At 40.7% G+C, this 15,014-nt stretch overlaps 1 protein-coding gene and 1 long non-coding RNA gene across 6 annotated transcripts in view; both read right to left on the minus strand.

Moving 5' to 3' along the window:
- Positions 1-507: 507 nt before the first annotated feature.
- LOC110015727 (uncharacterized) lies at positions 508-4,775 on the minus strand. The gene is made up of 2 exons (XR_013658513.1): positions 4,666-4,775; positions 508-696 (listed from the first exon to the last, which is right to left on the minus strand). It is a non-coding gene; the product is annotated as an uncharacterized LOC110015727 (long non-coding RNA).
- Positions 4,776-7,450: 2,675 nt separating this feature from the next.
- bcorl1 (BCL6 corepressor-like 1) overlaps positions 7,451-15,014 on the minus strand; it is a 53,649-nt gene continuing 46,085 nt past the window's right edge. For all 5 annotated transcript variants that reach the window (XM_011479933.4, XM_011479935.4, XM_023959016.2 and 2 more), the window contains 2 exons: positions 14,581-14,752; positions 7,451-8,837 (listed from right to left, as the gene is read on the minus strand). In XM_011479933.4, the coding sequence (XP_011478235.1) occupies positions 8,498-8,837; positions 14,581-14,752 (512 nt within the window). In that variant the 3' untranslated portion in view covers positions 7,451-8,497. The remainder of the gene's footprint in view (positions 8,838-14,580; positions 14,753-15,014) is intronic.

The raw sequence follows: 15,014 nt of genomic DNA on the forward strand, positions 1-15,014 counted from the left end.
GGCACACATTCACCAGGACAAGAGTCTTCCATTGAAAAAAGTTGGGAGGAAGATGCTTCATCAGTTAGGACCTCTCCATCTGCACTGCATGATGGGAGTCAGTGAGTCTGGTGGAAGATATTTTAGACAGTGAAAGGTTCCGGCAGGAAAAAAAAAAAAACAACTCACTGTTATTGTTTACCTTCACAGTGAACTTTGAATCTCATCTTGCATAAGCCCGAATATATTTGGCAACGATCAATAACAAAAGCTCTTTTCAGGAAACCTTAACATTTATTAAGCTCAAGAATAAAAGAAGAGTTTAATACTGACATTTAGTTAAGGGCAAGGTTACCAGTGTCACTTTACAGATAAAGGGTTGCTGGTTAAAGTCTTGCTCCTGGTCTATAGTTTTTCTGTCTATTGGTTTGTTTCTGGCTGTAAAACATTTTCTTACAGTCTAAACTGTCATATTTCTCAGGCAAGACAAACCCAGACGCTGAAACCCAGAATGATCACACAGGTGAGTGGCTTGGTAAGTAGTATTTAATCTCAATGGAGATAACAGGCTTGTTTTTGGCAGACTGGCGATCCGGACTGGAGCGAGGCTCGTGATGTGGCTGGAGGTGATACCGCGGCACATCGGTCCCAAAGTTCTCAGAGGCAGCAGGTGAGTAACAGACAACTTCCACACGGTGACCTTCGTGTTGATGAATCCTGAGACAGGAAGGTACAAGGTTAGTTCGAGGCAAGGCAAGGATAAACAAGACATGGACAGACTGGCCCAGGCGTAGTCACCATAAGGGGTAACAAACTGGCGTTGAATACTGGAGCTGGGTCTCCTTTTGAGCAACAGGGTTGATGGGAGTGAATTGGTCACAGCTGGTGGAGTCAGGAGCAGAGCAGAGCAGAGGGGGCGGGGCTGACAGAGGCACCATAACATAAACATGAATTAATGCTGATCCTATGAATTAAATCTTTCTTGGTTGGACTCCGATCACTCTGATCTATCGTCTTTTAATTATGATTGTGCTGTTTTAAGCCAAAGTATTTATAGGGGGAAAAACTGTGTTGTTTTCTAGGACGTAATTTCTACAGAGCAGCAGTAGTTTTTTTTTTTAATTCACCTCTAATATGTGGACCATTGGAATATTGAATATTGGTAAGACCACCCCCACCTCCTGTCATCCATCCATTCATGTGCTTTCCTGCTAGCTTGCAGCCTCTCACACCCTCAACCTAAAATTACCGGCTCAAAAAGTGACAAACCATATTCTACTGTAGTTATCCAACTGTCCAGTTTAGAGCCAGATGTCAGTTCAGATGAGGAGAACAGTGTATTTTCTACATAATACAATCTTTTTCAAACAGCTTTTTTGCATCTGCTCCTGATTCACAACAATTTGAATAAAGAAATACTCAGAAATGCAATGTTAATCTTACATTTCTTCATACATGTTCTCTATCATCAGAAAAACACCACCAGATGTTTAAAACACAATTTTCATTGGAGTGGGTCTATAACCCTTGTGCTATTCTAGACACTTTGACATTGGGAGTGAGGTCATCTAGATTTTTCCTTCAATGATTTGTGATCTTCACTGGTGTCCATGGATTACATAAAATCCTCTCCACCTTTATCCACCTTTGTCATGGTAGGGAGGACACATCAATGGTCATCTTGGATAGCACAAGGGTTACAATTACTAAACTATAACCATTATGAATTCAGTCTAACGTTAAACATGTATTATAAATGTATACATTTTAGCTTGTTTTATTTGGATCTGATTAGTTATTTACATCTCTCTGGATATGTTTCTGATTCTCAGATATTATATTATTTTTGTTTTGGTGCTTGATTATCTTAAATTTGAGTGTAACAGAAACTCTTGGATTGCAGTGATTGCGTCAAAAGAGTGTAAAGTTACTTTTACCTTTATCTTTTTCTGGATCCTTCTCATTAGTTTGTTTTTCTATGACTATGTTGATCTTTATTACTTTTAAAATTACTTTTATCAGCCTAAAAATTTTTTCCGCAACCATACTAGTTTTTTTTTTCATTAACAGAGACAGTACTAACAGATATCTGTACATTCACAAGTTTAGAAACAGCTAGGAGAGGAGATCATCTCAGGACAATTGTGACTCTTTGCTGTTTTTTTCTACAGGGATTCCTCCTCAAATCTCTAAGGAAATTCTTCTTTCCCTTTATATTTTATCTTAAACCTCCAGTTATCCTCAATGATCCTGCCTCCCTCTGATGTTCTTTCTGTTGATCTCCTGTGTTCTGCTTTTAGTTACTTTGTGGTCGTTCCGTGTTTCGGAGGTCATTTTGTGCTTCTTTCTGGTGGTTTCATGTCCCCTACATCATTGTGTAGTCACTGTAAACTTGCTCTTCCTGTTCTGTTTTTATGTACAACAATAAAAAGATGGTTAGCACACTTAGCACAGGGAAATTTCGGAAAATATGTCTGCACTGATCATTTTGATGTCCATTTTGCAAAGAAAATCCTTTTTATTTTTGGACACTTGGAGTGCGTGTCTGATTCGACAGAAATATATTCAGCTGAGTGTTTCCCTCATTATTGCTGACATTCAAAGAAGGCCCATGCACGGCTGCAGCTGTAAATCCCGTCTGTAAAGCCCACTCTTTCACTCTTTGTCTTGTCAGCGAGGATACACAGATGTAAGGTCGGGAACACCGCATTCCACCTTTAGGCTCGGGTTTTCCAGAATGCAAGCCAAAAACACAAACAAAGCCAACAAAAAAACAAGGAGGACACCCGAATGTTGCGTGTTGACAAAAAGCAAAAACTTTGAGGGTGAAACTTTGGGGTCAAATCAAAGCATCAGTGCAACTGCTGCAGAATATCACACCACTATCAGGAGACACTCTGGAGCATGCAAGGGAGGATCATTTGGTGTTATGTAAGATGTGAGAGAGGCAGCGCGGTCCAGAGCAGCTTACAGCCTGACACAGAGAGAACAATCCTCTCAGCCCGGTTTGCAGTTCGCTTGCTTATAACCCCATTCGCTGGATGTGCAAGTTTTGTAGGTCATCCCAGCCTTTTGCCGTGCATGCACGAAACAGCATCTTTTAAGATTCCCTTTTCGTACTCTGAGGAAAAGGACAGAAGATCTTTCATCAAATTTGAAAGATAATCAGCAAAAGAACAGCAAACACTACAGAGAGCTGTACTTGTGATTTGTTTTCATATCGGTTATACTTTGTAGATGTCAGCAGAATAGGAACAAAAAGTTCATATTTTTGTTTCTAATATGTGTATGTATAAAAGTACTAGGAGCGGCAAGGGCCGGTTTTTACATAGATTCATCGTATCTGGTTGGATGATAATCAAGGTCATCCTTGCACAGAGATTAAAAACAAAAAAAAAAACAGGCTAAAAGGTTTGTGTTTTTGTGTCTGCTTGCTCTGCTTTCAATCTAATCTGCTTTAGCGAGGCTGACCGTGCTGACCCAGTGAGTGTGAGCCATTGTCTGCAGATCTGCTGGAGACCCCTGCAGTTCTCAGGAAACGGCACACTCAGAGCTCCAGCACAGCTTGTCGCCTCCGTCTGCAGTTCAGTTTGATGTCCTCTGAGCCTTTAGTGGTTTTGTTTGCAGGAGAAAAACGTCAGAACCTCAGATAGGATGTAGAAAGAAAGAGCAGAAACAGGCCATGGGTCGGTTCCTCCTCATTCCCTGCCTCCTTCCTTAATACATAAACTAATGCAATGAACCTTGTTTTACTGCTCTGCTATTTGGTGAAATCTTCAAAAAGGGTTTTAAAACTTTTAAATATTCCTTTTAGTGTTAATAGTTTCTTCCAAAACATGCATTCTGCCCATTTTGTCTGAACGTAACGACCATCATCCCATGCTGGTCAATGAACTGAACATGATGGAAGGTCTCTGTCCTCTTTTCCCATGATTCCCAGCAGAACTTTCCCACCCACCTTGAAATGATTAAATTGGCCCACAGGACACCTGTGTTCCTCTGGTCAATGTTCCAACTTTGAATGATGACACTTTATTTTGGGATTCAATAGAAACCTGCAGATATGGCACTTCCAGACAGACATTTCTGCAGTTTCTATGACTTTTTAGTTGATGCTATGGATGATAAATTATGAAATGTGAAATGTTTTTGCATTTGACCAAAAATATAAAAATTGACCATTTTTGCTAATCTTTTTGTCAAATCTTACTTTTAGTGGTGCCTCTGTTCTGCTTTACCCTTTGAGACTTTGTCTTTCTAGACATCTACGATATATTTTCCTAACTGAATCTTTTCTTTTTTACTTTTTTTAGGCATTTGTTGCCTGTTTTGAATTGAAACTTGAAATTTAAATTTGAAAGAACTCATTTCAATGATAAAAAATTTAACATTTCTCAATTTTGCTCTGTTATAATAACTGATGTTTGTTCTTTAGAAATTAAGCTTTTAATTCTTTTCAAAGTTTTATCTTGAACTTTTCCGGAATTTTGTGTTTAAAATGATTTCCAAATGACTAAAGTTAAGGGTTTATTGTTGCACAGTAAAATTAAGAGAATTAAATGACATATCAATGTTTACTTTTTTCACCTCCTGCAATTCTGCTAAAGGAAAACACACACTTCATCTATTCGATACTAGGGAACCAGCTTTAGCTAGAATTTCTAGTGCAAATAAATGCAAACTGACCTTCAAATTTTGGTTCAGGGGTTCTCAAATGTAACCAGAGTTCATAAAAACAAAGCAATGAGAGGCTGGTGTGCATGCAGAGCAAGCTCACGTGGTGGGGAGGAGATAAACGGCCATGCAGAACGGTGATGAAGGAACACAGAACAGCTATATTTTCTCCCTGGTGTTATATTTAGAGCTGCAGGACTGGCAGTCAGAGGTGCTGGATTAAATCCCATTAGATGTCCCCTTATAGAGACAGAGAAAAGGACATTGAACAGCTGGGACAGGAGAGTTATTTCAAAGCGGTGCATGTAATTCACCAGTTAGTTTAATGTGATCATGTCCAGGTAAAGGAGGAATAGGAGGAGAGAACACCAACTGTGTAATGTTGTCTTAACTCCTATAAACTCAAGCAAACAGTCAGGCTGATCAAAACACTTGGATTTTTAGATTCCGATCAGCGTTGTGACCTGATTTCAGGAGGGTTTGAGTACAAGAAAGATCCAGACTCAACATTAGATACAGGACTCCCCGCCCCCCTTCCATGTGGGTTCTCTGTTCTCTTCAAACAGGCCTCTTACATAACTCAACTGAAGAAACGAATGTCCTCGGTTCACCCAGTGAGAACAGGACAAGTTCGCGCACGTTTTTTTTTTTTTTAATGTAAAAAAAATAAAACTGAACTTCCTGTCGGGTCTTTGAAGTAAAAGAGACTAAAGACAGAAGAAGACTCCCTCCAACCACCCGATGAAGCTTTTACTTCAAAGTTACAGGTTCTTTCCTTAAAAAAACTTTTACCAAAGTGTGTTAACTTGTACTTTCAGGGAAGTTTCACTTCTTCACATTAGAACAAACCAAAAATCTCTTCTTCCTCGTTCCATGTCAGTCTGTAAGTGGTCCTTGTGCAGACTTGCCTTCTTTTCCCTCCAATCACAGTGTGCTGCCTCGTTCAGGAAGGCCAATGGGCAGCACGGCATGCCGGGGGCTCGGTGTGGAGGGCGGACTGGAGGGGGCTTTCTGAGAAGTCCCCACACCTAGTGAAACGTGATCAGCGCAATGACATCCAGGAAACAAAAGAAAAAAAAAAAAAATCAGACATGAGCCGACTCAAAAACTGATCCTGCAGGTTCCGTGCGCACATTTGTGCGAGTGGGGGGTGGGGGGGGGGTAGGATGTGCCGGCTGGTGGGGGCTGGCAGCAGGTCTCAGTGAACGGCAGTAACCTCGCTGGCACAGGTTACACTGTAGAGAGGACCATCTGCACCAAGAGGCCCTGTCGGGGACGGGCTGCCATGTCCTATCTCAGTACAATCCCCCCCCCATTCACACAGAGACCACAAAGAGGGCCCCATATGCTGACAGGAGAACGCTGCATGGACTATTCCATCTCAGTGGCTGTAATTTTATCAGTAAACCTGTTTTATCGATCCTTTTAAAATGTTTCTACTGCCTCTTTAAGTGGCATTATGAAAATTCCCTCCAGACAGGCTCATGTGTTTAGATTATGGTAAATGTTTACGGATCTGATTGTAATCTGCACAGGTTCAGGAGGGGAGTTTAATGTCACCAAAAGCAGCATCGATGAAACCGCAGCTAACCGTTAAGCGTGACGAGGATGGCTCGCTCGCTTCGATGTGCACCGAGCCGCCGTCATTGCTTCCCTCTTGTGGATAAAATAAAGACAAACCTCAGCGAGTCACTAGATGACACGAGGTCGCTGTAACTGTTCCAGACCCACGCGCTGCCATAATGGCCTAAGGGGGGGGGGTCGATCAGGGTATGCTGGGGTTCACTGCAGGTTCACTGGACAGACTTAAAGCTCCATTTATCAGAGCTTTAAAGAGAAAGCAAACAAAACAACAAGGTAATGTTAAGGTAAAACTCTTCACAGAATTAAAAAAGAAAAAAATGGGAACGGACTAAAGGCTGAATCTTCATGGCTATTATCTTAGGATAATAATTAACCATAACCACTAGAGCCATGAAAACAAATGTGCTGAGCAGAGGAGAGTTGACTATCACGGTCAGATTCAGCTTTCTCTGTGAGATTATGTAATTTCTCCTGACAGAAGTTATTTTTTTAACAAGTTTTTAGAAAAAAAAATGTCAGCATGTCTGCCCTCACTGAGGAGAGATTCTAGGACTGTCAATAATTAAAGACCCACTCCAAAGAAAATCATGTTTTTGGTGTCTTTAACATGTTCTTGTGGTATTTTTCTGATGATGGAGGGCATATATGAAGGAAATTAAGATTAAAATTGTGTTTAGAGTATTTTCTTTTTTGAAATTGTTGTGAGTTAGGAGCAGACAAAAAAAATGCTGTTGGAAAAAGCTTGTAGTTGTGACGTTTGTGACAAACTGAATGCTCCATTCCGATGCATCCACTCCTGTACAACTGGTGAATTTCCAAAGAACTCTGGCAATAGTTTTTTCCATTTTGGCTAAAAATGGCATAATAATAAAAAGACCAGTGGAAATACCTTCACAATAGATCAAAAGATGATCAAAGTGGGGCTTTAAAGATGTAAAAAATCCATTTTTTGGATTCTGTTTTGGTTAATTATTGTTCAGAAAGAAAAAAAAAAAACAAGTCCATTTAAAAATAAAATCGACTGCAAAAACGTCCAACATAACATTTGGGATTATAACCTGAGAAAATGGAGAAAAACTAGAATTCACAATCATGCTTTATTCTGCTTATTTTCTTATAAAAGAATCAAATAAAAGTCTCTCAGGATCTCGCACCACCTTCAGTCCATCGCATCGATTTTTTTCTGTTTTTTTTTTAGCCAAACTATACTTCAGTCTCTTAAATATCTTTTTATTAGTTTGCGACTTCAAACCAAAGCTTCATTGATTGTCAACACAAAAATCTATTTCAGCACCAGTACAATAAAACTGTACTTTTGCTTGTTGGAAACACTGTTTTTGAATGAGGGAGGAGAATCTCAGAATAAAGGGATCCTAGTTACATTTTAGAATGAAGCACCGAGCATAGAACGCATTTCTCATAGAGGTTGTCAGATACACAACAGGTCAAATATATTAATAACTATTAAATTAAGCACAACGAACAGTGTGAATAAAACACTGCAACACAAAGCACTCAGGGGTTGGAAACACCGTACAGGGAGGTCAGGTGGTGGTGGGGGCGTGTCCGTAGTGGCTGCAGTTGAAAGGGCGTCTCGGAGGAAACTACTGTCCATCCAGTTCTGTAAACAAACCCTGTCTCAAGGTCCAAAAACCATGGTTTTCCTAATGAAATGTGGAGGAAAGGAAGTTCCCGACGGAAACAGGACGACTTGGATGCTGGGAGGGTGACTGTGGGTCGTGGTCTCCTGTCTGTGGGCCTCCAGATCTCCACAGTCCACCATCTGGTCCAGAGGCCTCCCTGACTTAAGCGTCTTAGCTTTACGCAAGAGTTCACTGAGATAAAAGCCTCAGATTATCTCCTGTCGAAAAATAACGCTATCCCTCAGGAACAATCTCAAAAAAGTAAAGGTCCAAAAAAACAAAAACAAATTGTCCGTCTCTTGCCACAAGAATTAATTTATAGAAGCAAATGTGTTAAATCCTAATGGCAAGATTTACATATCCACTACCATATACATATAATCCATAAAAAATTCTGGTGTATTTAAATAAACCTATAGGTAGGAACCTGAAAGCTGCTTCCAGCCTTGACCGTTCAGTTGCGTGACGTGCGCTGAGGTCAATGGTGGAGTGTTAAATCCGTTATGTAGCGGCAGTCTGTGACCCTCATCACGCCGGATGGAGAAGCTTCCTGTCAGCTTCTGCCTGCAGGAGGAGAGAAGCCGGTCTGCACCGCAGGGGACTGCGCAGACGAGAGGCTACCGGCTGCAAAGCTTTTCTCCGTTTGCCTCTTCCTCCTCCTCGTCGTCATCTTCATCTTGTAAGACGTGAATAGAAGAGCCTAGCAGTCTTTGAAGCTCTTGTACACAACGGACCAGCTCCACAAGTCCCTCTTCGTCGTCCTCCTCGTCCTCCTCCTTGTGTTTGCTTTTCTGAGGAGGCACTAAAGCCGAGCTCACCTGGCTGATGGAGACCTGCTTCAAGAGCTCTGCATGTGGCAGACTCACCACCTCGAAATACGGGTAACGAGCCCGGAAGATCCGCGCGGACATCTTCAGCCGCTTTAGGACGTCTGCCAGGAGGAACCAGTTGCAAAATCTGCAAAACCAACCAAACAAAAAACAGCAAATATTAGCGGCATTAAAAACCATTCAAGTTTAAGTAGGATGAATCATCAGCTGCAGATATAAAGGCATGAGCAAACAGTCACTCAGCTGCAAAGAGATAATTATATATGAGAAAAAACACTGTATGTCCCGTCCTTTTTCCAGTTTGTGTAAATCAGTTCTGGAAAATAAATGGAAAAATAAATGGACTGGTTACACCAACATGAAAAATGTTTTCAAAAATCTTCTATATAGCAGCTGCTTGCATTAAACAGAGGCGTTCTATTCTGCTTTTGGGTTATTTCTTCAGAGCACCAAAAAAAGACATGCTTGTTACAGAGCAACTTTACAAACATGCTCAGCGACTTCAAACCCTCGCAAACTGATCTGCGTCACGGCAAAAGCGGAAGTGTGCCATGATGCCAGGCAGCTGTAGAGATGCATTTGTTCCACCCACAGGTGTGGACTCTCAGAGCAGCGAGGGGCTCGCAGCGTTTAGTGCGAAACAGCTGAGTTCTCCTTAAAAAAAAGCATCAGTTCAGCTCTACTGGCTTCAATTGAAAATCAATGACACATTAGTAGGGTTGAATCCAGCTATAAAGCAAAAGCACTAAACAAAGCTGAGAAAACCGGCTCAAGGTTAAAACTAATCACTGGCGACTGTCACACTCTGGAGCAAAACATCCGGCTGCTCCAGGAAGAAAATCCTTTCAACGTTCCAGCCTTCGCTTTCTTATCGACTTCAGGAATCGTTTCAGCTAAACGTCTCATTTGTCATTACCTGCTGTGATCTGAGATATAAAAGCCTTTTTCACATGTTGACACCACATTTACACTTTGTGCATTTTGCACGGTTCTTCAGAACTGCCTGCTTTTAGAGACGGTGGGCATTTCATGTGTCTGCATTATTTTAAGTCCCACTCCCATCATCTATTGTGAAAGCGCTCCTAGTGGTCTTTTCATTGGGATTTTGCCACTTTTAGCCTAAATTAAAAAACGGCGTCTGTTTCTAGGACATAGTTTCTGCAGAGCGGCGGGAGTTCATTAGAAATTCACTTCTGACTGTTGGCATGGAGTAAGCCCACCCCCATTTCCCATCATCCCTTTGGGTACACTCTCCTGAAAGCTTGCAGCCCCCACAGCCCCAACCAAACATTACAGTTGTAACAAAAATGGTGAGCAATATTGGAGCTATCCAGCTGTACAGTGTTGAGTCATATTTTAGCTCATTATATAATCTATTATGTTTTACAGCAGTCAGATGTACTAAAACTAAACACCAGATTAATGATGCACATAATGATCAACACATTTGTACTTTCTCCAAGTCTAAAGTTTAAAGTTTTTTTCAACATTTGAGCAAACAGATAAGATGTTTGCAGGATCTCACTGTTACAATCCATGTTATGTAATGGATATAATCCCGTTTATTTATTTTAAGGTTCAGACAAAATGGAGCAGGGTAAACAAAAAAGGTGTAAGGGTATTGCAGGTCAAGAGAAATTAGTTAAATAGGCAGCCAAAAGTTTAAGGAATTCATGTCAACACCATGTAAATCATCACCAGAATCAACAATAAAACCTCTAAGCTAACAAGAATGTAATTATCCACACATGCACAAGTGATCAATGCGATATATATATTTTATACATCAATTTCTTACACCAAGGCCCCAACAATGCAGCTGCTGTTCCCCCTGACACACGGTGGGTTGAGATCAACCGGCACATTTCTAACACAGTGCTGTCCAACCCTGGTCCTGAAGGTCTACCACCCTTCTATCTCTCTCTACAATTAGTTGCTGCTGATCACACTACATCAGGAGGGTATTCCAGAAAGCAGGTTATGCTAGCTCCCACGGTAAGTTTGAGGCTAAGGAAGCGGATAACCTCAGCTTTCAGTTCCAAAAATGGAGGTATGTTTCAGGGTATGCTTAGTTGCCATAGCAACTCATGCTCTGAACATAACCTGGTCTGGAGCAGGTTTAGTTGAAGGTTAGTTTGTTTTCAGAGAGGTGAAGGAGCATGCCGTGTCCATTTGAAGATGATTTAGTGGATGAAAAAGCTCAGATAATACTTTTTCCACCATGAGAGGGTGATTAGACCACGTATGGATGTTTAAAAGATAAACTTTTTTACTTTGATCTAACTTAATTGTTATTATTATTATTATTTTTTTAGAGATATTTATTTCGATTATGTTAAACAAACAAACTTAAAAAAAAACATCAACATAAGCATTGACACTGAACAATGTCAACATAAACATTGAGAAAAAAAACATAAACATTGAACAAAATTAACCGAAAAATGTGTTGGGTGAAGCCATGGCTTATTTCCCCATCCCTGAATACAAACATCACATCTACCAACAAATTGTTAGAACCTTAAATAAGAAAAGAAAAAGGAAGAGGAGAAAAACAAAAAAACAAACACAAACACTTCTCAAAATTACCTCACAACCTGGAGAATGACTCCAAGCTCAAGATCAAACATTTTTTTGAGTTCAGTCAACTTAAAACTAAAGGCCCGTACACACAGGGACGAATTTCGCGCGCGATTTTCGCCGACGTTTAACGCCTCGTGACTAAACAAAGGGCACCAATGTTAGTGTACACACCGACGCGAAAAAAACGCCACGCGTCAAAGCGTCAAAAAAAAAAAACGCCTCGGGTTCGTTTTTTTTTTTTTTGACGCGTCGCGTCGAAATCTATTCGACCAATGAGAATGGTGCTTTTGCACACGTGTCTGGAGCTTCTGAAGTTACAGTAAAACACAACTTGGGGGCGCTCAAACACAAAACTGCCTTGCTGAGCACACATACAAGCGAAGAAGATAGACGCCGAGTTGCATCTACACAGCCGCGAAGAAATAATGACGGACATTCTAAAATATCCCCGAACCAAGCACCAGTTGGAGCTACTGGTGCTTGAAATATTCATGTTTTCTTTGTATGATTCTGACAAGCGCGTAAATACTTGCTCTCTTCTTCTGAGGGAAAAGCGAGTTTAAGAAGCGTAAAGTTGCGCAGCGCCACCTTGTGTACAGGAGTATTTCTGTTTTACATTAAGCGCCATCTAATGTCAGGGAATGAAATTGCATGTTCGCTCGGCTCATCGTCAGCGAAAATCGCCTGGGTGTGAACACAAAAAACGTGGCGAAAAACGCTGGCGGATAACGCCTGGCGAATATTCGTCCCAGTGTGTACGGGCCTTAACACGTAGTTATCAGACATTTATTTTACTTTTATTCAAATTAATTCAATTAAGTAGGTGTAACTTTAGTGGTGCTGTTAGATCGGCAGCGCAAGGGATTGTGGGATACCATTCCCTTTGCCTGTCTGGACGGATTTGGGTTTAAGTGTGGGTTTTTGACCAAATGTGTTTAGTTGTTTAGCTGTTTTACTGTGTTTTGTCGAGTTATTTTATCCTGTTATGTTTATTTATTTCTGCACCATGAGTGAGAGGGAAGGAGAGGATGATGAGGTTATATAGCACCACTAGTGCTGCTATCTATCACAAGTACTGAAGTCAAAGGCAGAGTCATGATAATCGAATGTCTTATATATATTGCAAATCCACACTGCATAATTTATTTTTATGTTATAAAAATTACAATATCCGAGTCGGAGATTTTAATGACGGCGTATGCGTCACGATGGAAATAAGATCAGAAACCTGTACGTTTACTTTGTTTGTTATTTTTCTCCAAGCAGTAACTCTTTCTTTTGCTGATGATGCAGTTGTATTACTTTTTTGATGGGCGTGTAAATTTTCATACGCCGTCATTAAAATCTCAGACTCCGTCTCACTGGAGTATAGCGCTCTCTTTTTTTCTCCACTCGTTTCCATGGTGACTCTGGAAATCGGCGATGCAATGAGAATGTCTTTATGTACATGCCGTGCACGTGCATTAAACCAGGGTTACCAAGTTGAGCATAATTACGCTAACTCATATCCGGTCTTTTGGAACCGACATACCCAGAGTAAGCAGGTTCAGGCGGATTTCAGCAAGAGTTCAGGGTTAAAGTCAGGGTAGTTTAAACAAGCTTTCTGGGGGGTATTCCAGAAAGCAGGTTATGCTAGCTCCCACGATAAGTTTGAGGCTAAGGAAGTTGATAACCTCAGCTTTCGGTTCCAGAAATGGAGGTATGTTTCAGGGTAGGTCAAGTTGCCATGGCAACTCATGCTCTGAACATAACCTGGTCCGGAGCAGGTTTAGTTGAAGATTAGTTTGTTTACAGAGAGGTGAAACAGCATGGCGTGTCCATTTGAAGATGATTTAGTGGATGAAAAAGCTCAGATAATACTTTTTACACCATGAGAGGCTGATAAGACCACATATGGATGTTGGAAAGATAAACTTATTTACTTTGATCTAACTTAATTATCTGCTTCAGTTATGATAAATCATTTTTTTGTTAGGTCACCTTAAAAATAACACGTAGTTTTCAGACAATTATTTTCCTTATATTTAAATTTATTCAATTAAGTAGGTGTAACTTTGATGCTGCTGTTAAATCGGCACCGCAAGGGATTCTGGGATATCATTCCCTTTGCCTGTCTGGACGGATTTGGGTTTAAGTGTGGGTTCTTTACAAAATGTGTTTAGTTGTATAGCTGTTTTATCGTGTTTCACCGTGTTTGGCCGAGCTATTTTGTCCTACTATGCTTACGTCTCTGCACCATGAGTGAGAGTAAAGTAGAGGATGATGAGTTTATATAGCACCTCTACCACCCAAACCTGTTATGACAGCGATGGAATATTCTGTGATGAATTTTTGCACTCCGTGCATTTTTTTCCGTTCTTTTTATTGTTAAAAAATGAGCATATCTGCCGGCTCAAACTTAGACATATAAAAGTTCAAGAAATATAAGTAATTAAGATGGAAAAAAGATTGATGAAGTAATGTGACATTTAGTTAGATAAATACGTAAATTTGAGTTGTATAAACAATTATTGAGTTTGAATAAATTTAACTAAATTATCTTTCAGCCGTGCTACTTTTTTGATGGACTTATAATTTCTATCCGCCGTCATTAAAATCTCAGACTCCGTCTCACTTCCGTCTCAAGTGTCGCGCTTTCTTTTTTTTTCACCACGCGTTTCCATGGTGACTCCAGAAATAGGCAATCTATTGAGAATGGCTTTATGTACCGTGCGTTAACCCAGGGTTACCAAGTCGAGCGTAATTACGCCAACTCATATCCGGTCTTTTGGAACCGACATACCCAGAGTAAGCAAGTTCAGGCGGATTTCAGCCAGAGTTCAGGCTTAAAGTCAGGCTAGTTTAAACATGCTTCCTGGAATACCCCCCTGGAATACCCCCCAGGTGTGTTCAGTCGATCAAAAGGAGGAGTTACCCAAGTCAGGTAATCAGCAACAAGAAATGCAGAGAGAACGGCAAACAGACAGGGTGGTAGGTCTTTAGGACCAGGGCTGGACATCCCTGATCTAGCATTCAAAGTCATCTTTGTGTTTTGGTTGAGCTTAATAAACAGGAAATGTTATTTTCAGAAAACTGAGGTTTTAAGCAGGCAATTCTGGCACAACAATGAGTCATACCTATAATATTTACTTTTATTACAACGTTTCTGACCTACAGTGATGAGTCATTCTAAGTTCAGATGACTCCCATCCATTTGAGTTATCATCCACCAAAGCTGTCAAAGCTTGGACTTTATGATCAACTGTGCATGTTCAGCGTAAAGAGATGCTGCAGCTTTGCATACTCACCCCTGTGTAAGTGACACCTGAACATGGTAGCAGGGCAGGAGCGGCTCGGAGGAGAACTCGAACAGGAGGCAGTCTTTGTCCGAGTCCGGCTCAGTTTTCTCTGTTCCGTTCTCCTCCAGATCCTGGTTTTGCTCAGAGAGCAGGAAGTCCCAGCATGGCTCCTGATCCGTCTCTGTGGAGGAAAGTCAACAGAGGTCAGAGGAACAAGAAAACACAAACTGACTCTCTCAGGCAACAGAAACTTCAGACGCCCCCTGGTGGCCAGTTTGCTTAAACGTGACAGGAGACATAAATCTCTATCAGGAACTAAAGATTTCTTTAAGTAAAACCGTTCTCTAAAGTGATAAACAATAGTTAAAAAAACATGAATTTGTTTCCTAACAACAGTTAAGACATTTTCAAAATGTCCTATCACTCTTTGACCATGTACCTAA

This window comes from Oryzias latipes, chromosome 10 (genome assembly GCF_053564925.1).
Source record: "Oryzias latipes strain Hd-rR chromosome 10, Olatipes_Hd-rR_3.1".
NCBI lineage: Eukaryota > Metazoa > Chordata > Actinopteri > Beloniformes > Adrianichthyidae > Oryzias > Oryzias latipes.